Here is a 22,643-nt window from a genome sequence, read left to right on the forward strand (position 1 = left end):
TTATTTGGAAATTCAAAACATTATGATTGGCAATCATGGAGATCAGCAACGGTTCCCATCAGCGCCAATATCCAATGGGCCTGTTATTTGGTCTACTGAAACAGAAGGCAGTGTACGTTGTTTGTATTGGCTATATATTTGCCTGATATTATGTTTATGAGGGAATTCTCCATTGCCATAAAAAGAAGCTCTGCTAACAATCGATGCGTGTTCATTGAAACAGCAAGTAAGAGAGCAGTTCTCAGTTGTCTGATTCGCTGTTCACTTATTCTCTCGTCTGATAAATGACAGACTGATGATATTAACCTTTTTAACGTTCGTCTTTGAACATTTTGGATAGTAGACAACTGTGTAATCTGGAGTGCTTTGTGTTAAAAATGTGTCCTAAGCAATTATTTAGCATTCTAAGCATAAAGTGAAACTTGAAAGCTTTAAGGGTCTGGACTTTAGGAATCATTCAATTATATTCGTACATGCAACTGTGCTCTAGATGATATCTTTTACTTTCTATGATTCATGAAAAGGAAAATATACAATCCTAATAACTCCACCTAATTTCGATGATGATGTAGCAATCTGGAGTGAAAATATGATTTAATTTCCAGGACTCTTTTTACCACAATAAAGCCAGTAAAGTCCTTCTGGAGATCAAAATACACACGCCAATGTTCAATCGGTGAATAGACTGTGAAATAAAGGTAAGTCTAAACTTAAAACTTTAAAGGGGCTGGGATTATATTTCAGGAAGTATATATGGTTTAGTTTTCAATGGCTCATCCAAAAACTGCAGTAACAAAATAAACGCACTGCTGCCTTAGTTCGCAACACCATTAAAGACAGATTTGACGTTTATTTGTATGGCAGGAATGTAAAAGAATAATAGCATAATATTTCAAGCTTTAATTTTAATTGTATTTTCCAAACTAATATATTTCGGACCTTCCTGGTCCATTATATGTACCCAAAGTATGCATGGAGATAATGTGAACAACAATCTATGTCAGGTTAAAGATGTTTAATATCATTTAAATTTATTGGCATGGCTGTAACATTTTCAAAACTTAGTTTTGGTTAATCTTTGAATCAATTTTTTTGGCGTTCTTCTACTGAGTAGAAGAAATAAATAACTTGGTTTTGTCTCTTTGGTATCATTGATTTTATTTCCATGTGGGAGAAAAGTTTGGAAATAAGGAGTTAAGGGAATGTGCCTTTACTATGGTGAGAGAGTGTTTTGGATATGAAGCTTTGGGTTGAACATAATTGGCAAAATTGACATAATATAACAACGTTCATTTATATTAATCCTTCGGGTATCTTTAGACATGGGGTATAGTGGACTACTCTGAAAAACGTATCTTTATGGATTGGCATAGTGGACTGATATGAATTATCTATCTGTATCCATGGGATATAGTGGACTAATATGAAGTTCTTATCTTTATTGACATGATATAGCGGACTAAATTACAATACTAATTTTTATCCACGGGTATAGAGTACTAACATGATGGACTTGCCATTATCCAATGGTTATATTAGGTTAATGTCAATAACGTTTCTTTATTCATGGGGTATAGAAGACTAATATGAGCAACTTATCTGAACTTATATTTATCCATTGGTTATAAGAAACAAATGTGAAGTACTTATCTTTATCCATGAGTATGATGGACTCATAAGAACTACTTATCTTCGCCCATGGGTATGAAAGACTCATATGAAGTACATATCTTCGTCTATGGGTATGATGGACTAGTATAAAGTACTTATCTTTATCCATGGGAATAGTGGACTAATATGAATGAAATTGGATAATGGGGATTAATAGGAAATACGTATCTTTATCCATGGGGTACAGTTGCCTAACATGAATTATTTTTCTTTATTCACAGAGTATATTTTGCTAACATCAAACAACTATAATACATTGAGACAAAATTGGCATAAATGAACTGTCTGGTGTATGGAACGTTTGATTCCAAGGTTGCATTTTACAGCTGTATAAAAGTAAAAAGAGACATTGTCATTTAGACTTAAACATAAACTTTGTTTTATTTTCTAAAGTAAGCAGCTTAAGGGAGAGTTTTGTAGTTTTGAAATCACGAAGTTTGGCATAGTCAATAAATCATACATACTTTTTATTCTTCAGAGCGTTTTTAACGTTATTGATTGCATTATGTACAACAGTAAATTATCAGTTCATTGTATGTATAATATTATATTCATCTCGTACCATAGCAAACTACATATGACGAGTTACCAGTTTATATCACAAAACGATCTTTGTAGTGATTGGATATATCTCCTACACCACAAATACTATCCTTCACGTATGTTTACTGGTTCTATTACATTCCAATTGTCTGAGATTTTAATATTCATGACATAAACGTAGCATCAACTCTATAACATTTTGCAAAACCCATTTTTCCTGTACATTCGATTGATGCTCTGCTGTTAATGTGTGTATGTAATGTTCCATATATCGTAACTTTTTGGCTATTTATTTTATTCAGAAAGAAATATGCCTCACAAATTTGTAATTTCAGCAAGACTTATCAACCACAAATGCACATTAAACGTTAATTATTCAGTTTCCATTTGCATAGTTTCTAGTTGAAACGAGATTCTATGTATCGAATGCATTAATAAAGTAACAGTAGTAGACATGTTCATATGGACCTGTGTGCAGCTTCCGTATTTAAGCATTTAAGAAAAATGTTTAGACTCAGGAGATACTTTACACAGGTAATTTAACAAATGCCGAAATAATTATTCCATGAGAAATTATAGAATAATGTTACCCGTCATTGGCAAACAAAACATGCATCCATTGTAATACAATCAAATATCTCTCATCACTTGTCGGAGTCATTATTTATTTACGTTTGGTGAATACAGGGTTTTAATGTTATAGCTTCACGAGGTGCACTTTCAGCCATTCAATTGGCTAATATTATTTTGTTCTCTATAACCTTATACGTTTGTGATTGTTTCATTTACATCTCTCGCAACACGGGTGTTTCTACTTTCGTAGTCATGGAAACTGACTCCACAAATATCAGCTGCAATTTAGAACTTGTTTAAAACAATAAAGAAAAGCATTAAATATCGGTTGTTTCACTGAAGTGCAATTTTGAATATTTTAAGAATCCATATCTTGTCCAGTTATGATTTATTGAAAGTATTGTCTAAGTTGTTATAAGTTTGGCAACAAAGGATGCTAGAAGTTTTAGTCTTGAGGATTAAAATGTGATAATCGAGTAAAAATAAGGGAAAACAAACATTTCTTTACCAATTTTGTTCAAAGAAATTGTATTTAACTTCTTTTATCTGGAATTAGTATTCCACTAAAATTGTTTGAAGCTATTTTATAAAAGATTCGATTTTTTGACAATAGTCAGAATATCAGAGGCTGTATTGAATAGCTAGTCCAATGTTCTGCGATAGTCTAAATATCTGAGGCTATCTTAAATAAATAATTTCTCTGTTCTACAATAGCCTGAATGTCAGTGGTACGAAACCATGCATTTGTGCTGATTAGATCCATATACAAATTACTCAGTATTGCAAATACATATATGGTTGAAATTTTCATACAGAAAAAATAAGTACTTAGGATACGATCAATGATCTTGATGTTATATAGACTAAAATATATGAATTTCTCCAGTTTTTCATTTTTACTTTCTTTGCTAACTTCCTCTTATGCCAACGAGATCTATAAAACTGAATCAACCCTTCGGTTGATTTTCAATACACCATTAACTTACCTAATATTATAATGGTAATACAATTCAAAAAATGTATATCTTACAATTATAGCGTGCCTTTTATGCACATTTTCTCGACAGGTTTCATTCGAACGTTTCTATTAAAGTTTTAAAGAGCTAAATACATATTCTTCATTTAAAAAAAGAAATTTAACTAAGGCATTATACAAATGAACAAATATCATGAATTTGAACGGGATACAATTCCTTTTACAACTCAGTGATACACGTATTCAATCAAGTTTCCGAGAATGCACCGCAAAACATTTTTTCTGATTGAATTCGCAATCTATATATCGATGTCAAAAGCCCATGCCTGTAATATCTATTATGTTGAATAGTGAATGATCAGTTCCATATATTCAATCTATTGATAAACTGCATTATTCACATCAGTATCTTTGAAAATATTGCTAAACAATTGTACTCAGATAGAGGTCTCCAAGAATTAAGTTAGTGTAATCATTAAACTAGATAAAAGACAATAAGTGTGTTAACGTTTACTACTCATAGTGAATTATATAATTCATATACAGGCAAGTAAGTACCCATGTGCTCATGGCGGCGAAAATGTCTCGCAGTGGATGCTACTTACTTATGCTACAATCATCTTTACATCTGCTGCTTACAGCACATCAAGAAAAGTAGGTTATTTAGTGCTGAGGAAATTGAAAGTGCATTGCCCAAGGACAAACTATATTAGCGGACATAGTCTAGTTTGGTGGAAGGATTCGAACCTGCATCCACCGCAAATACTAGATTAAATATTAAGATTCATAATTGAGTGTTTAAAATCCAATGACATAGTCAGCTCGTTCATACAATCACCAGCTTAGCTCACACTTGACTAATATTTAAATTTTAATCCTTGCACTAGAATTTATATTATGCATGGACTTTTGTGGCCTTCAATATAATGTATATAAATTTTATGCTACGAGCATAGTTCAACGTATATATAACTGTTCCAATTATAGGACATATATGTATGCGCCAATCAAAGAGCCAGTCGTTTCTGAGGGACAAACATCCTCGCGAAGATACCTTAGCAAATCATTCTAAGATGGCAAGTTCCGACTGCAACGTGAACCCATTCCTATGAATATCATCAATCGTGCAATATAAATCAGGAATGCATTTATTGTTGACTCCATTCTTAATTTAGGAACCATCAGAACATTTTAAGATAATTGTATCGAAGATGAGCTTAAAATATCAAATTGGTCAGGAAACGAAACTACAGTGGGCGAAATGATACGATATAAGATAAATTAATCCTAAGAGTTTAGTTTCCTAACACGATATTTACAATAAATGAAATAGTTTGACAATATATCAAATTGGAATGTTATCAATTAGAGTTCCAGTTGACCGATAATACAAGTGGCATTGGTGGGTTTTAAAAAGCAATTTCAATCTCTACTTGAACCTAGAACCAGAGTAAAAAATGGCGTTCTTCCGAAGATTCCCTTCTTCTATAAATGGGCGTTTGCTCTTATCTCTGAATCCTTATGTCAGTTTCCTATTATTACGCTATCAACGTAATTGTCATTTGTATCCCAGATGTTTTGTTTGTAATGAGCGCGGTTGAACCACACGGTTATCGAGTTCGGAGAAAATATTTCTTTTTCTGTTGTCAGCTGTGAGCGGATTAACAGTATATATTGATTGCTCACTAACACCATCTCTCACAAGATGAATCGTAATGTCACTAAAACAGTTTCCAAAACCACAAGGACAGTATTGAACATTTATTTAATGATGCTGGCTACGTGTTGTACCATACATATAGTGGTCTATGTGTTGGGTCATAACGACAGTATTGAGTATTTAATGATGGTGAGTAGGTGTTATACCATAAAGACAGTATTGATTATTAATTATGTTGGCTAAGTGTCGTACCGTAATGGTGGTTTCTACGCCTTGTACCATAAGAACAGTATTGAGTCTTTAATGCTTTTAGCTGATTTTACCACAAAAACAGATTTTAGTAATTAATGATGGTGGTTACGTGTTGTATGATGAGGAAAGTATTAAGTAATTAATGATGATGGCTACGTGTTCTACCAATGCAGACGTATCAATATAAATTGGTTCTCAAAGCTTTTTGAAGGGTGTTCCAAGGGGAAAAGCATTACGCAGGAATATTATAAGTTTAAATATCACATTTGAATAATTACACGCCGTAATGTATCGTCCTCTATATGTATTCTATTTTAGATGATACATGAGCTTAGATGCAAATAGGTACTTCCCATGTCCACAAAAATGCATCATAGAGACCAGTACAGTTTTATCTTTATTTTATTTTAATGGTTGTCAATTCTCAAGGGCACATGGAATGCCCCACAAAATGAATTAACAATAGAAAATCTTTATTACAAATAGAATGTCCCACAAAATCAATTAACAATAACAAATCTTGCATTAATAATGGAACGTTTTCTATGTTAACTATATCAGCACTTAAGTGCACCTCGTTTAAAGAAGTACATCCAGATGTACCAGCAATTATCGTCAAATGTTTTATGATTAGCTTTATTGCTTATTAAGAGATTGTGAAAAGTTTGTAGATTCATAATTGTACCGACAAGAAAAGATCAGATTCCTTTTGTCGTATATAAAGAACATTTTTCAACGTCCGAAGTTTCCGAGTCCGTCTCTTGACAGTTGTTGTCATCACCATCACCATCACTTTGTCACCGTTCTATATTCTATGATATAGAAGCGCATGCATATTATTAGTGAGATCAATGATATGTTCCTTTCGTAGTACAGAAGTACACACATATTATTAGTGAGATTAGTGGTGTATTCCTGTTGTAGTACAGAAGTACACACATTAATATTAGTGAGATTAAAGGTATGTTTACATTGCAGTATAGAAGTAAACACATATTATTAGTGATATTAATGATATGTTCCTATTGTAGTATGGAAATACACACATATTACACACATATTATTAGTGAGATCAGTAGCATATTTCTATTGTAATATAAAAGTAAGAAAATATTATTAGCGCAGGATCCGTAATATGTTTCTATTGCTGTATTAGGAATAACAATAAGAACATAATTGTCAGTCTGTATCTGTAAACTATTTGCCTCGGTTACATCCTTGCCAATCATAAGAACATCAGAAGGTCAAAAAGTAACTGACTTTTCCAAGCATCCATTAAACTGTATAATGTCACGTTCTTAAAAGATCGACACCTTCTCTCAGCATTTCCTTAAGCAAATGAAGTCATTTTACTTTTCAACAGGTCAAACTACCCATGCTGAGAACGCTTCAATATCCAAATATATTGCTAATTGCGGGAGGTATTTATGAAAGAATGATATAATAGTTAGATTCGTTCTTTATCTTATCTGCATAATCGATTGGCAAATAAATTAGTTGAATTAAAGAAAAATCCTAATTTGATATGAAGCTATCGTCGGCAGATATGCATACATACACACACATGCACGAATTTTCTTTTAATTTAAATTTTTGAAAAACAAATTTAGAAATATTTTGCCTTGGTTACTAACATCTATAGATATATTGTATTCTTCATCGAGTTCATAAATGTCACGTACAGTGAACATCATTATTTGCCAGAGGACGTTATTGACTTTGCATTATTCAATACAATAAGACTTATATGTTCCGTTGTTAAATGATATGCCAGTGGGGCAAGTGAATTGTATGATATAACCGTATGATTAACATATGTGCTCTTGATAGTTTATTTTCTTAACCCTTCCTTTGCAATATATTACATACGGTAGTCAGTTCCATACTTGTAACCTAATTCAAGGCTTTAGAATGTTTGTCTGTACCTCATATGCAATATATAACTGTGTTCCTCTGTGAACTTGTGTCGACATCTTAGCAGTACACAAATGTGGCAAGAACATCTAGTGAACTATGTTATGAAACCATTCATGAAATCATAAAACTCACATTCTTTACATTTACCATCAATCTCCAACCACATTTGGTAACCTGGACGTTTTACCTTTCACTAGAGCATCCAACAGAAAAGACTATTATGTGTACCTCTGAATAAGCACGCTTCGTAGGTAAGCAACTCATACTGGGCAAAGTAAAATAAAAGCACATGTGGTGTTGTGCAATGACTGAGCTGAATATGTACACGTTTTAAATGAAATAAATTTGAGGACACATATATGGTCAGATATATTAAACAGCTCCTCAAGGTCACTCATTTATTTAGGCCAGTGAACTGTGAAAATAAAATTATCAATCAATCTACTGCTGCCAGGGACGGAGTAATTGATTTACATGGAATCATTAGATACACTTCTGCCTGGCATTATATTCAATGAAGAAATTCTTTCTGGCTACAAAATCGAACTTTTTCTAGAAATCGATGTACAGAAATACTGCCTTGACGTAAAAGAGCACTGCCCGATTATTTGATTGTCAGTCCTTTTATCATTTTGCATTTTGAAAGATTGGAAAGATTTTGAACGATCAGTGCAGTATCGTTCACGCCCTCATCACGCGTCTATGTCAAGGAAAGATTTGATAAGACGAGTCAAGGGATAATTTATGTTGTACGTTATTTGCCTGTATGACTGAATGGTAATATTAGCCTACCAGCAATAACCGTGACAACTATGTACAAGAAAACAATTCTCTTTAAACTGGAGGAACTACATTCCACGTTGCTGTACATATTGTAATAAGTCTAAGATTCGAAAACATATCTGCTCTTTGTTAAATGTTGAATTAACGTTACAAAACAGAAAGTAAAACTGTCATTTACGCCATTTCTTTAGAATTATCCGCAGTTAATGGAGTATGCTATAAACTGGATACAGAAAAACTGCTACTGTTAGATGTGACTTGCTTCCGCAGTAGGGACTGTCGGAAGTTGCATTAAGTAGAAGAGAGAAAATACGATTCTTGCAAAAATATTTCCTCATATGAAAGTTAATCGAATATTATTGGTGGTGTTATTTAAATAGTGTTACATATGTACATTCTTACCGAAAATGAAGTAACAGGATGTGTTGTGAAAATGGGATGGAGGATATAATTAAAAGGTAAGTTACATTTTCACAGAATCCCACTGTTTTCCAACATACATATAATTTATTTCGCATGTTTAAAGAATTATGAGTAGAAGTTCTGATATACATAATTTTGTGGAGGTCATAAATCGTTTTCCAATTGCTTTATGTTCAAACTAAACGTGCATCAGACATTTAAAATATCAAATTATCAAGGATTTTTTTTACATTTGTAATTATAAATATTTGTAATATTACAAATATATTCATATTTAAACATTTTTCTTCGCAGATTGTAGCTAAAATTCCCCTTAAAATTACTGACTTAATTTCAGTTTGTATATACACAGTCCAATAACAATTTAAGGACTAAGGCATACGAAATGTTTTTTAAACTGACCCAGAGGATCCATACAATGTACAGTTTACTAACTTTTACATACTGTAACGAATGTTAACTATTACTATTATGTTACATCCAAACTCTTAGATTGAATGTTTGATTGATTGAATCAACTGTCAATTAAAAAATAAATATCTAATCCTAACTTCGTCACTGACCTGGGGAAAAGTAAACTGAATCAGTTTCAGACCCTTCTTTTCTGACATTGATATGACTGTACAGATACTACTAAGGCTTATCCAGAATCAAAGCTTTCTATCGCAACATATCATACCTAGTTCGTTTTGATCAATATGAGATACAAATGGTAACTATAATTTTCAACAATAGTAATTACCAAATGATGCAGCGAGATTTAGAGTGAACACTAGTCTTCTGATTCTGCTTCTCGTTATATTTAGTACTTCTATTCCACTAGGGCAATCATTCTTCGTTCTCCTACATCCACTATAAATAATAATAATAATAATAATAATAATAATATTCTATAATTATATACTCCAAAATGTAGCACAATCCAGCAAGTGTTGCCCTAAACAGTGTCAAATATTGTTCAATGACATAACGTTTTTAAGATAAAACATAGAACCTCTTCTGATAAATCTAGCTATTGTGTTAGACAATTTACCTGTTAAATCGTATTATTAATAACATACCAATCCAACTGCAAATAACAAATTCGGTGACGAAAGTAAATAAAAAAAACTAACTATGCACATTCATGTAATTCTTTTGTAGAGATGGATTATATATTTAAAATTTAATTGAAGAAACAGTGGCATGGCTGGTGTGTGAAAATATCGAACAATTGTGATTAATTGTGACATGTGTCTGTACTTTTGCTCCTTACAATTATATACACAACTTTAAGAATATATTTACAGTAATTGACAAATATATCTTTATGTGTATATTAGTGTGCCTTGTATTGAAGCGCTTTATTTTGGTGTGTGAAAGATTGTTTGATATTTTTTAATTTATGTAAAAAATGTGAGGATCAGCGACATAACAAATGCAAGTTCCGAGAGAGTTCAATATAATTGTGAGATAGATTGCTTTCATATAGTATGATGATGATTTATTTTAAATATGCTGATCTCGAAACGTCCGCACAATTGCATGCTTTAAGGTTTAGATAAAATCTAACCTTTCCAAATAAGAAATCAATCCCTTTCAAAAACATTAATTGCACTTCCTATTGCGAAATGAAACGCTTTGTTTTCATATAGACCTGCAGTCCATAAATTATCAATGACCGGTAACTGTGTTCGACAAGAACTGAATATATGGCTTATTGTTTGATACATAGTCTTAATTGTTCTTTATATTGCCTGTATGTATATTTCGAAGTTATCTATTTTTGGTGTTTTACATGTTCTGTTATTTACTTCTTGTCAGTTGTATTCTACATTTTGAATAAGGAACTTTAATAATAATAATAATAATAATAAGAAGAAGAAGAAAAAGAAGAATCGTCATCTTTGTTTGACGAGGATAACACATTTGGTTATGAACGAACTATCTTCCACGTGGTCCTCAATTTTCATAACAGGTTAGTCATGTTGAACAGGATTATCAACCAAAATGATATATTCAAAAACAAACTTTGAATTTGTTCGTGTATCAAGCGTACGACCATACTCAGTGCAATTAATTCTGAAACGTTTAGGTACATTTATTGTTTATTTATTATACTAAATTAAAGAACAGTTATCCGAGTGAAAATTATACAGAGCCTGGACTGACAATCGTCAAACTAGTCTTATGTTCTAACCTTTTCTTTCTTCATATAAAATATTTTCTTTTCTGATTCTATTACGTCGACAGTATCGACCAACAAAGTACTAAATGATACTGCATGAGTGAATAATGCATGCTGAATCAAATAAATACTCGCATAACCTGCAATTTATAAAGACAAAAAAGCCAATTTGGAAGAGACCAGATGAAAGATATCGGTAAAACCTTTTTCTAAACGACTTGCTGTACCTGTTGGCAGCAGTTAATTTCTTTTTAAACTTTTGACATTAGTATACTAACAGGAGAACATATATATATACAAATTATAACATATTGTTTTCGGTACCACAACATGAAAGTTGCCTTATTGGTTGATTTGATAAACATTTTAGCCCATTACCCCAGAGGCACATGTTTCAAGGATTTTCTACATTGGTAAAATTGTAACTGCTATTGTAGATGTTATAAGCCTGCTACTGAAGTCAATGGCTGACATCATCGTAGTCCGCGAGACAGTGCGCGAGGAATCTCACTTCAGTTGAAATGAAATAAGTTGTCAGCATCGGTTAATCTTTTAACGAACTCATGCCTCCAAAATCAGTCTTTGGAAAATAATAAATATTGATTTAACTTGACAAGCTCATACGGCTCCCAATTTCTTTTAATATCAGAGAAGTAGCATCTTATGTTATAAATTATAGTGCCTCTAATATACATATACTTAGCGATTGATTTTGACAAGCGAATTACCAGCAAAACTGGAATCCTTTTGGTAACGGTGACAGCTTTATGTCTTAGAGGTTTTTCTATTTTAAATCTATATTAACTTCATGTATGACCTGCACGAAATTGCATTGTATATCCCAGAGTTGTTTCATTACCTACACAGTAATAACAAAACGGTAAATCTCTCGTACGCTCAGTCGACTTAAATCTAGGCAGAGCCAAGAATTGATTTCTCTATAGCTTCCTATGACTGATAAACCATATGGATGAATATATTGCATACAGTTTTGACAAACGTTGTTTACATTCACATTACGCAGATATTAGTCCTTTGATTCTGGTGTACTAGAGTCTGGGCCATGCTGATGAATAATATAATGAATCGAACCAATACATATAAAATAAAATAAAAATAAGGCCTTTTTCCTGTAGGGCATATTAAGTGAAATCAACTGTTTTGAGACATTGCCTTTTTGTATATAATACTTGGAAATTATTCATTGAGTTGACATTCGTGCACAGTACTTGATTCATCTGTAATATTAACTTGATACCTTCATTACATCGTATTGTCCAATCGTCTATTTTTACGGTGGAGGCTCATATTTCGCATGCCAAAAAATACAAATCTCATTTAAATAAAGATACACTCTGCTTCCTTAAAGTTATTGTGTATTTCACCATTCCGTCGATACTAAAATCTTGAACTGCTTTTGAAATGACAATTAAATGCATTCTTCTCCAAGAATGATGCATGTATCTGAAGCTTATTTCTAGTTTACATATTATGCACACACAAGAGTATTCTTTTTTTCTTCACAAGTCATCTTTTTACATTGTGCCTATCACCGCATTCAAGCCAAGCTTGGTTTTCTTTTGGAGCTATTAACCGATGACATAAGAAATATTGCATTAACCGTCAAATACTACTTCCTAAAGACGTCTAATAATGTACTAAGAGTTTCTAATCTGTTTACATCCATCTCATTTACTGCACCTTTGTATGCAATAACTAATGCTCTTGGAGCTGATAGAATGAAATTACCAATTATTCCTCTATTGCTGAGAGCAAAATGATTGATTAATCAGCGATCATTTCTATGCGTATATATATTGTGTTATTTTTATTAAATGAATTCTACTTGCCACATCATCCTATTTTGCCAAAACGTGATAAGCTCCAATCCAACGCCCACCTTTTGTTTGATTTTTGTATTTTCTCTGTCTTTGTCCGATTCTCACTTCTATGTCATCTCGAATGATGAAAGATATTCAATTTCTTTCGGTGATAGTGTTTTCTGTCGCTTTGTATTTTAGTCTCACGACTACCATAAATAATATCTTTTTCTACCGTTATTATGGTTCTTCTTTTAAAATGTTTAATCATCGATTTTGGATGCAAGATTAACATTAAGCGCTGCTGAGAATACAAATATAAAGTATTTGGGTTACTTTAAATTAACTAGATTACAAACTAAATCTATTATTTAAAAATCTAATTTTGTTCTTAAACATCATTATTTTGATCACCAATTACGGGCACACCAACACATTTAAACGTGGCAAATAGTCTTTGTGAATATAAAGACGGGAGGACACAAAATCTACAGCTGGAGAAACGAAAAATTATATTAGTCACAAGTACCTTTATAGCTACGTAACTTACAGTTGGCGGGAGATTCTGCCCTGTGGACAGTACAACAGAAAGCTCATTATACCAAGGAAACACAATATGTTTCATTATATCAATAAATGTAATCAAGCTAAAAATGTTAATATTATAATTGTAAAATTTCCTTTTTGTCTATAAGAATACTGCACATAAATGTTGTAACGGTAAATTAGACTAACAGCAGTAAGAGAAAACGAATGACATCACATGATACAGCAAAAGGGAATTTCAAAAGGGAATTATAAGCATTTCAAGTCAGAACAACATGTATAATGCTCACCTGTCACAACGATGTATTTATATTCAAACATGAATAGTGTTTCCAAATATTTGCACTTCTCGGCAAGGGTGGGAAAAAAAGGATGGTAGAAACATATATATAATAGATCATATAGTTGAATCGACATCCTCATTTACAATTGATAGCGAAGTAAACTCATGTCGTTAAATTTTGAAAGAATTAGTGTCCGGTATATGTTCATGTTTGCAAAATAGGCTGTCGCTTCTCCTTGCAATCGAATTTGACTAAAGCTGTTTTTGTTTGAATTTTCCCTTGAACGTATCAGCTGATCCTTGAGGCTTTTAAGTCTACGGTACGTAAATAAAGAAACTTCTTGGAATATGCCCTTTAGATGTTAGGATGATTCAATATGGTGACAATGCTTGTGTATCTTCTTTTGTGCGTTTGGAGCATCGGAGTGGAAATTTTGCAGGAACGGGACCGGCGTGCTGGATGTCTTAGTTTTATATTTCAGGAGCATTCCTCTTGAAAGGAATCTAGTTTTATTGCTAGCGTCCTTCATGTAGACCCATCTGTATTTTCCCGTTCTAAGGTAACCGCTGAACCCTCTGATTCTCTTTTCACAAGCGGCAGGATTAGAGAACATGTGTTTGATTCAAACACACATACCGTACGAGGGATTTGTTATTACGTGCAAAGCGGTATGGAGAATATTTGTATTGACCTAGAAATCAACGAGCCATAACCACATCTGTTGTTTCATGTAAGTTTATGTAAGCATAACTTATATCCCAGATATTTCATTGATGTAATAGTAATTATAGTCTATTAAGTACATGCATGGAATTAGTTTAAAAAAATTGTTGGCTGCAAAAGATAATGTTATGTGTGCATGGCTGTCTTTTTCTAGACGTCTTGGTTTAAACCGCTTTGTTTCAATGTTCTAAGACGGCGTATCCAGTAAGATTCCTTTTCAGTCGTGATTTCGGAACTCCAGTTGGGGTTGTGAGTAATTGCATTAAGTGTTATATCACTGATAGTGTGGCCAGGGGAGTAGATGTATATATATATATATATATATATATATATATATATATATATATATATATATATATATATATATATATATATATATATATATATATATATATATATATATTGAAAAGTAAAAAGATTTTCTATGTGTACAGTATTGACCAAATAAAAATGAAAGCAAAGCTCCAAAAGATCACACAAGTTTGAATTTCAAGCGAAGTACTTATATTTTTATCACACATGTTTTAAAAGTAAAGTTTAGTTTAATATGCCAGACAACGTAAGTAGTTGTGTTGTGGACGCTATTGGAGCTGCTGGTGTCGTGATTGTTGTGATGGGGTTAGTCTTTCTTCTTACTATATACACGAAATGGTACCTTATAATCCAGCACCCATGGTAGTTGCTTCTTCTTCATCTCGTTTTCCTTGAGTCTCGTTTCTATATGTAGGGATTTCATTTAAGCCGACCCCTGCATTCCAATATCCGTCGCTAGTGCTTTTTTGGACAAATGCAGTCACTTGTTCGGCTTTGTTATTTTGTCATTCAGCCGTGTCTCTAAGTTACAAACAGTTTAAACTAAAGAACGGAAATGATTACAAACACAGCATGGTTAGCTTCTTGGTTAATGAAAGTGCAGCAATTCACCTAAAGGCGAGTATAATGAAACGAGTGTGAAACAACAACTACGCAAACGGACGAACCAACAAGGGGTAATTCGAACATTTAAAGGTATTTACAGTTGAAGTAAGTCATCATTATGACTTAGTTTATATTACTACGGACCATACAGTTGTTTCTATTCCTCGTTCCTATCTTGTCCATTTCCAATGGTCTGTTTGAATATCAATGTTAACATCATTCACAAGCACAAAGATATCGTGCCACAGGAACAATCCGCTACGACTGTGTTTTCTCACATATTTGAGCACGTAGCTTCCAGTATTGGTACAGATACAGTCAAACAGACAGAGATGGGTTGGGGAGACTAACCATGGTGAAATTGTTGTTTTGTTCATCCTTTGATTGTTCTTTTAGTCTGCTACCTTACCAAGACAAAGCAGTGAGAGAGACGATGGGGTAGTGGTCTTAGTACATTTCATTATCAAATAATTTGCTTTCAGAACGTCACTGTAGGTTTTAACAAAATAGGAAGAACACATTAAGAAAGCATTTAGAAAATGACAGTCTGTGAGTTCCTCCTTGCCAAAATATGCACCTTACAGTCTGAACAGGGTATTGCAGCTTTGTATCATTGATATTATGTACACTATATTAAGGTCCCATTGAATGTGTACACCTACCTAATCGTTACAAAACCCTATGCTCTTGTAGGTTAGGTGATGCAACCTCAGGTTTGTTTTGCTCTCACTCAAAAGTATTCCCCGTATTTTGTCCATTATGCATGAGAGAGAGAGAGAGAGAGAGAGAGAGAGAGAGAGAAATCAAAGGTAAAGCAGAAAAGATTTTGATAAAAGTGTGTACCATGTTGACTTCATTTAGAAACGGGAATTATGAATATTCTTGTTCGTTTTTTTCTTCTTATGTCGTTCATAATTATTCAGTGGAAATTTATCACTGATTTAGAGAGTATAGGAGCGACGGCTTCTTGTTGAAACGTAACCTACTGTTGAAACATCATCTATGGATGCGCATTAATGCGCCATGGGTGGATCATAATTTGATATACCAGCATTATTGGTATGTCAATTACTTTAGACTAATAACAGTGTAACACAAACGAAGAGAAAACAAAACATTATCTAACTAAATGGACGTCTTACTGCATACGTGTGTACTATTGTAGCAAACATATAATCTCGTGCAAAGATACTAACATATTCCTTTGCGAATCCATATTCATGATAAAAAGTTTTTTTTATTCCACTGGAAAGAAGAAATGAAAGAAAGGGACGAGATGCAAATCCAGCTACTGTAAGCAAATCAATAGTGCGTGCGACTTACAGCGTACGTACTGGAAGTCTTTGGAATGGTACTTATTTCTCATGAACTATGATGTCTTGATAGGTGCTAACGTAATTAAACCAAAGACAAATTAAACATTAAGGGCATTATAGGGACTAAATAGATAACAGCGCACGCAACCTGTAAACACAGTTCACTATAGGAGCTTATCCATGTAAATCAGTCAAGCCTGCGTTGACCGTAACTTAAAATATCAGCCATAATCAAACTCTGAAGTATTATTATAACATCAATAACCTTCTTTTAACCACTCCTGCTGTTAATAACCCTATAATGTTATGCTTAAATGAAAAGAACGTCCTGTCAACGGCAAACTAGAATGAATCTTAATATCGTCAATATAACATAAAATACACCACCAGACACTTTTGTTTCTCAAGTTTGCCCGAATAATCATTGTAACCGTCTAATATCATGCGCAGACTTGCTAGAATAGCCACCCACCTCTGTCGCTTTATTTAAGCTGTCGTATAATATTTTAATGCAAATACTGTACTAGACGATTTGAAATAATTCTACCATATTTCACTGTTCCCGTTATTTGAGTGCCTATGCGGATAAATTTTATTTTCCTATATGATATTGCCACTACTGGTCGAAGACTACAGGAACTTATATATTGAGCCTGCGTCCGTCCTTTGTCCACTAGCAGTTGTTTGATGTTTGCTAGTAACGTTCCTCCTAAACTACTCGTGGAAATCGCGAAATTTGACATACAGTTTCATCCTCACTCTAGTTCGTATGCATGATGACTTGTGAATAGAAATTGCACGCGCATGAACGGATTTTTATAAGCCTATGTTTTAGGATGTCACTGGAGAATACTTCGTTTGATACCGGTTTAAAAACTTTTTTTCAGAAAGACCAAATTTAGAAAATGGGTACATCTAAACAATGCATATATTTGAGATAAAATAATGTGACAAAGGTTTTAGTGTTGCACTTATCTTTCAAGCATAGAACTCAGAAATAATATTAAATATTATTTGTATAAACGTCGGTATGTTGGAATTTTTGTGGAATAGCTGACGTAATGTCATTACTTACAAAGTTAAACTACAACACATATGAGCAAGAGGTCTCCCCATTCCCACCCCGATTTCACCTCTAAACATGTTTTGGCCTACATCCGAGAAACGAAATAACTGACCTCTACATGTTTGTCCCCCTCCAAAAAATAATTATGTTGGTTACCCTCAATAAAACTATAGAAAAATGGAAAACGTATACTTTTTGATAATTCTTTCATAATCATATTGACCGTTTGAACGATATTCGCTTCGAATACTGTTTTTTTTTCTTTCTACTTTCCTCTGAGTTTCTTTTAAATGTATCTGTATGTGTGGTGACCATTTTTGGCATAGGTCTTATAAACGTAAAAAAAGTAATGCTGATATTTTGCAAAATGCCTTCAATGGTTTCTATCAGACGTCTAGAAATTAATGGACCTAAACAGTGACATTTACTATTTGTTCAGTATTGTTTCACCTGCGAAATGTTTCCTGATACAATTTTATATTATTTGTTAGGGTAAGTGTGTCTATTTTCTCTATATCGATTTAGTTTTGTCTGTAACGCAGGAAAGAATATGTGATTCTTTTTATCTTATATTTCCAATATGTCTTCTTTGTGAAAAGGGTTCGTTTCCCACACCGTGTCAACCCCTGTGTAATTACTCATTAATCTTCCCCCAAGTGACATCTATTTTACTTCTCAGGCTGCACAAATGACGAGAAGATTGTTCCCTTTCTATATTGTCTCGTAAAGGCTGGAAATTATTTATCGATTGCTAACAAACACTTTGAATGGCAAGATGAATGGTGATGGCACTTAAGCCATTTTATTGACCCTTAAGGATACGATTGAGTATTTAATGGAGGTCACTACTCATTCTAGTATCTCGCTCCACACTGCAGTCTTATTATTAAACTGTTCTCAAACACACTTCGATCGTTCTTAGTTTACAAATACAACAGAGCATAGAGCAGGCGGTATTTCACTTCTTATAGCCGTGTCAAATGAATGCAAGGCCATATTATATTACCGAAGTCTGTCCATCGCGAAATGCAAAGACAAGTCCTGTCTTGCTCGTCACAAATTTTGTTGAGGCTTAGTATATTTTGATACCATATATAGTCTGAATCAAATTTGAAATGAGCCATGAAATTAAAGAAGACATGTTAGATTTATATCGTGTAGGGCAACATTTTACGGAGTTGTAAATCCTCTGTTCTCTCAATGAAATTCAGATTATTCATTTCGGCTTGTTGAAATCTAGTATATAATAGTAATCTAGAAATAATAATATGGCCCCATTTAAAATGCAAAGTAAAATATTATACAGCGAATACAATATTTTTTATTTTATTTCACATCTAAAATTATTAACTTGGGTTCATTTTGACAAGTATTGTCAATAATTTCATAGTACGCGTATACCCAAAAAGAAAAATAGTTATCGTCAATTCGTTATATATATATGCATATTTACAGATAGATAGATAGATAGATAGATAGATAGATAGATAGATAGATAGATAGATAGATAGACAGATAGATTGATAGATAGATAGATAGATAGATAGATAGAAATATAGATAGATAGATAGATAGATAGATAGATAGATAGATAGATAGATAGATAGACAGGCAGACAGATAGACAGATAGATAGATAGATAGATAGATAGATGGACTTACTATTTCAGGTCTTAACATATGTAACAGAAAGTGAAATCTACAAGTAAAGTTAAATCAGCAAGCAATTTATTTCCCTACAATACAAAGTGAAAATTAAAGAGACAGTTAAAATATTGTAACTTAAATTTTAATAAATTCTAAATATCCTATATTACAAAAAATGAAATGTTCCGAACGGATTGCACGACTTGAATGTCAAATATAGCTCAACGATGCAATTCTGAATCTTTCTGAATGAGTGCACACAAATCCAGAGTAATGTATTAATCCATAACGCAGTGCACACTTTAGTAATTACGATGAAAGTTGTAACTAAATAATTCTTTTCTAATTATTTCTCATTTCAACAATAAAAACCTCTAACCTCTATTAATAAGTAGATTACCACAGACTGCTGTAACAAAGGAATGAATTACTTTCTTTAACAAATTTGTAACAAATATATATGCCTTTTGTATATTTTATTAATGACTGTATGTTGTAGTGATTATATTTTGCTAAATGTTGTGTATGTGTGTAAGATATTAAGAGTAACAATATTGCATATGATCTAGCAATAGCTATGATGAAATTATTACTAATAATAGTAGTGTTAAACATGTCTACAAGTTTCGGGTGATTTCTCACTGGCTGGTGAGGTCAGGTGGTTTCTTAGAAGATGTAATTGGTTTCCTATTGGATAGGTTAGGTAAGATGATGTCTTCTAGGATGTGCGATCTTTGCAAAATGTCACATAGGAATCGAAGCAAAATGCGTTTCTACATTTCATTTTTGTATATACGTCCGTTGAGCTGGACAGTTTTGGTCAGTCTTATTTTGTATGCTGTTGTTCTAAATTTAGTCTTAAGACTTACTGAACGTAGTGTTTCGATATCATCTGAGAACAACTATTTCTATACATTATTCACTAGAACGATAACGTGATCGTTAAACTTATCCATTAGTTTTGGAATTATTGTAAGCAATTCATAGGAGTTCTGAACAATATCTTTTTGACACAACAGGACTGTTGGCAGAGCAGTGCATTCAAGGATCTGCAATTCATTGGGAGATTAAATTCTTGTGGACTTTACCATGTTCTTTTTAGGATTATTGTTGATTCAGTTTATTATGTTTCTATTTGTATTATATAACATCGATAATTAAAGTATTTGTTTAGTTTATGCATACATTTCTGAACAAAACAATGCAAAGAGTAATTTCATAATGTATTCAATGATAACACCAAATAATCAACACTAATATAGAGGTTTCTACCACGAAATAAAAGTGAGCCTACTTTCACAAGGCAGTTTGCAATATTGTCATAAAATTGGTCGATGCTTAAGAAAGTTGAATTACCTTGCTTCCACCTGACTCGGTGTGTTGCTCCAAATCTAAGCGATCTCTTTGATAGAACAAAATAGCTCTTTCTTTTAATTTCTCAATGTTTAGTGCATGGACATTCATATAAACTACATCTTATTTCCCTTGGTTTCATTTATCTCACTCATCCAAATATCTCGTATTTCAGACCAATTTCCTTCATTTGGGATGCCTGAAGTATATACATCGGTATTTGTGAACATCAACAACTATAACTGCCCCTTGAATCTCTATTCTTTTACAAATATTATTAAAACTAGCACATCCTCTTATTTAATTTCAGCATCCAAATTATAGACCCGGCGGTCGTTATTTTATGTTAATTTGGATTTGGTTTTCGAATACATTGTTTGTTGCATGGTTCTCTATTAGAAACGGAAGGGATTTATTATTCGGCATCACAAACCAATTTCCTGAAGGCAACATGTATTTCCTTGATGTGGATATGCAACTAATTTGTTTATTCTAATCTCAGTAACAGACAATCAGAGAACTCTTTTTACCTCGGTCAGATGCAATAATTGATACAATAAGCACGACTGTCTATTGAAATTATCAGTCTACTGCTGCCACAGACAATCTGCCTGATTTACCACCACTGATCATTCGCCATGTTTCTGCCCAGTATTACGTTCAATACAGAAATTCTTTCCAGGCACAAAAACTCAGTTTTAACAGAAATCGATTGTCACCAGTTCTACTTAAAAGAGCGATGCTTGATTGTTTGATTCTCAGTTCTCTTTTCAATTCAGTAGATGACAAATTTGGAGGCTTTCGATTGTTTAGTGGCCTAACACGATTTATGTGCTACCTGATCTCTGCCTAACATCGAAGAGTATTACATCTGGCTGTGGATGATTCATTAAGTACACGGAATTTGCATGTTTACAGGTAAGGAATACGCCTATGTGTACAGTGCTGAAAAAGACATATAGCAATGAAAAATGAATTCAGAAAATATTCTAAGATTAGAGCCTATAACTCTCTGTTTGGATGGGTGTTGATACGAACTGTAGTTTACCTTTAAGTTTGCATTTCCACATTATATGATATTTGATCATAAAATCGGGTAAACAAAACACGGGAATACATCGTCTAAGGTATTGCCGAGGGATTGAACGTATGTGGTTATCATAATGAATTAACTTTAGATACTTTAGGACCTGAAAAAGTTATTTTAACTAAATTGATTAAACATTTTAAATTGCAAAGACATTAACTAGTACACAGTGTTGTATGTAAGTTTAGATTTTATTGTCATGACGTTTCTTGATGCTAGGTGACTGTGAATGTTTGGTAAGATAATTATGATCCTTAGAATTACATGCTTTCGTATTACGTACACAATCTTGCATGGTTTATTTCATACAGATGTTAAAACCATATTTCCTTAGAGCAAGCTCCGACTATAACTGTTTCGACGTTTCCGCTGTCGACTGAGCTTTGGTGACCTAAATTTGTTTTGAATTCCATTTTGAAACTTTAAGAAGCGTATTAATAAATACAAACCCTCAATTGGTGTTCTTTTATCGCGTTGGGATACGGATATATCCTGTGTGAAAGTGATTATTTTCGCTCATTTATAAGAAACTTTGTGTGAAGGTTTTTACATATACCATTCGTATGTAAGCTATTGGAATCAAATGAATGCCTTGCTTTATACTTGTATTATCTTGCAATTTGAAGTTCGAAACCATATTAGGCAATTTCCAATCGTTATGACTAATATACGAGTTGGGAACAAATCCCAGTATTGATGCCAAAATTGATGATATATTTACATCATGTATTAGCTGGAAATATTCTGATTTTGTTCCGTCATTCCCATACTATATGACCGCACAAAATACAGGGCATATATATTTCTAACTTCAAGTGAGGCATATTTTTGGGGTTTCTCCATGATGAATCCACACAAATGCAGTTACTTTGACATTTTTCATATTTATTTGCAAACTGGGCGCCCCGAGTGGCTGAGA

At 33.0% G+C, this 22,643-nt stretch overlaps 1 protein-coding gene across 2 annotated transcripts in view; it reads left to right on the forward strand.

Annotated features, from left to right (window-relative positions):
- Positions 1 to 326: 326 nt before the first annotated feature.
- The window catches only part of LOC149781582 (high affinity cationic amino acid transporter 1-like), a 43,980-nt gene continuing 21,663 nt past the window's right edge, over positions 327 to 22,643 (forward strand). Inside the window, exon 1 of one of the 2 annotated variants that reach the window (XM_089935628.1) lies at positions 327 to 698. Coding sequence is in view for 1 of the 2 variants with exons in the window: in XM_089935627.1 (XP_089791753.1) it covers positions 8,796 to 8,833 (38 nt within the window). In the remaining variant the exon portion in view is untranslated. Of the gene's footprint in view, positions 699 to 8,404; positions 8,834 to 22,643 lie in introns of those variants that run through there. The other variant, XM_089935627.1, reaches the window with a different exon arrangement.

The sequence above is a fragment of the Sinohyriopsis cumingii genome, chromosome 15, assembly GCF_028554795.1.
Source record: "Sinohyriopsis cumingii isolate HCF-2022 chromosome 15, ASM2855479v2, whole genome shotgun sequence".
In the NCBI taxonomy this organism is placed as follows: domain Eukaryota; kingdom Metazoa; phylum Mollusca; class Bivalvia; order Unionida; family Unionidae; genus Sinohyriopsis; species Sinohyriopsis cumingii.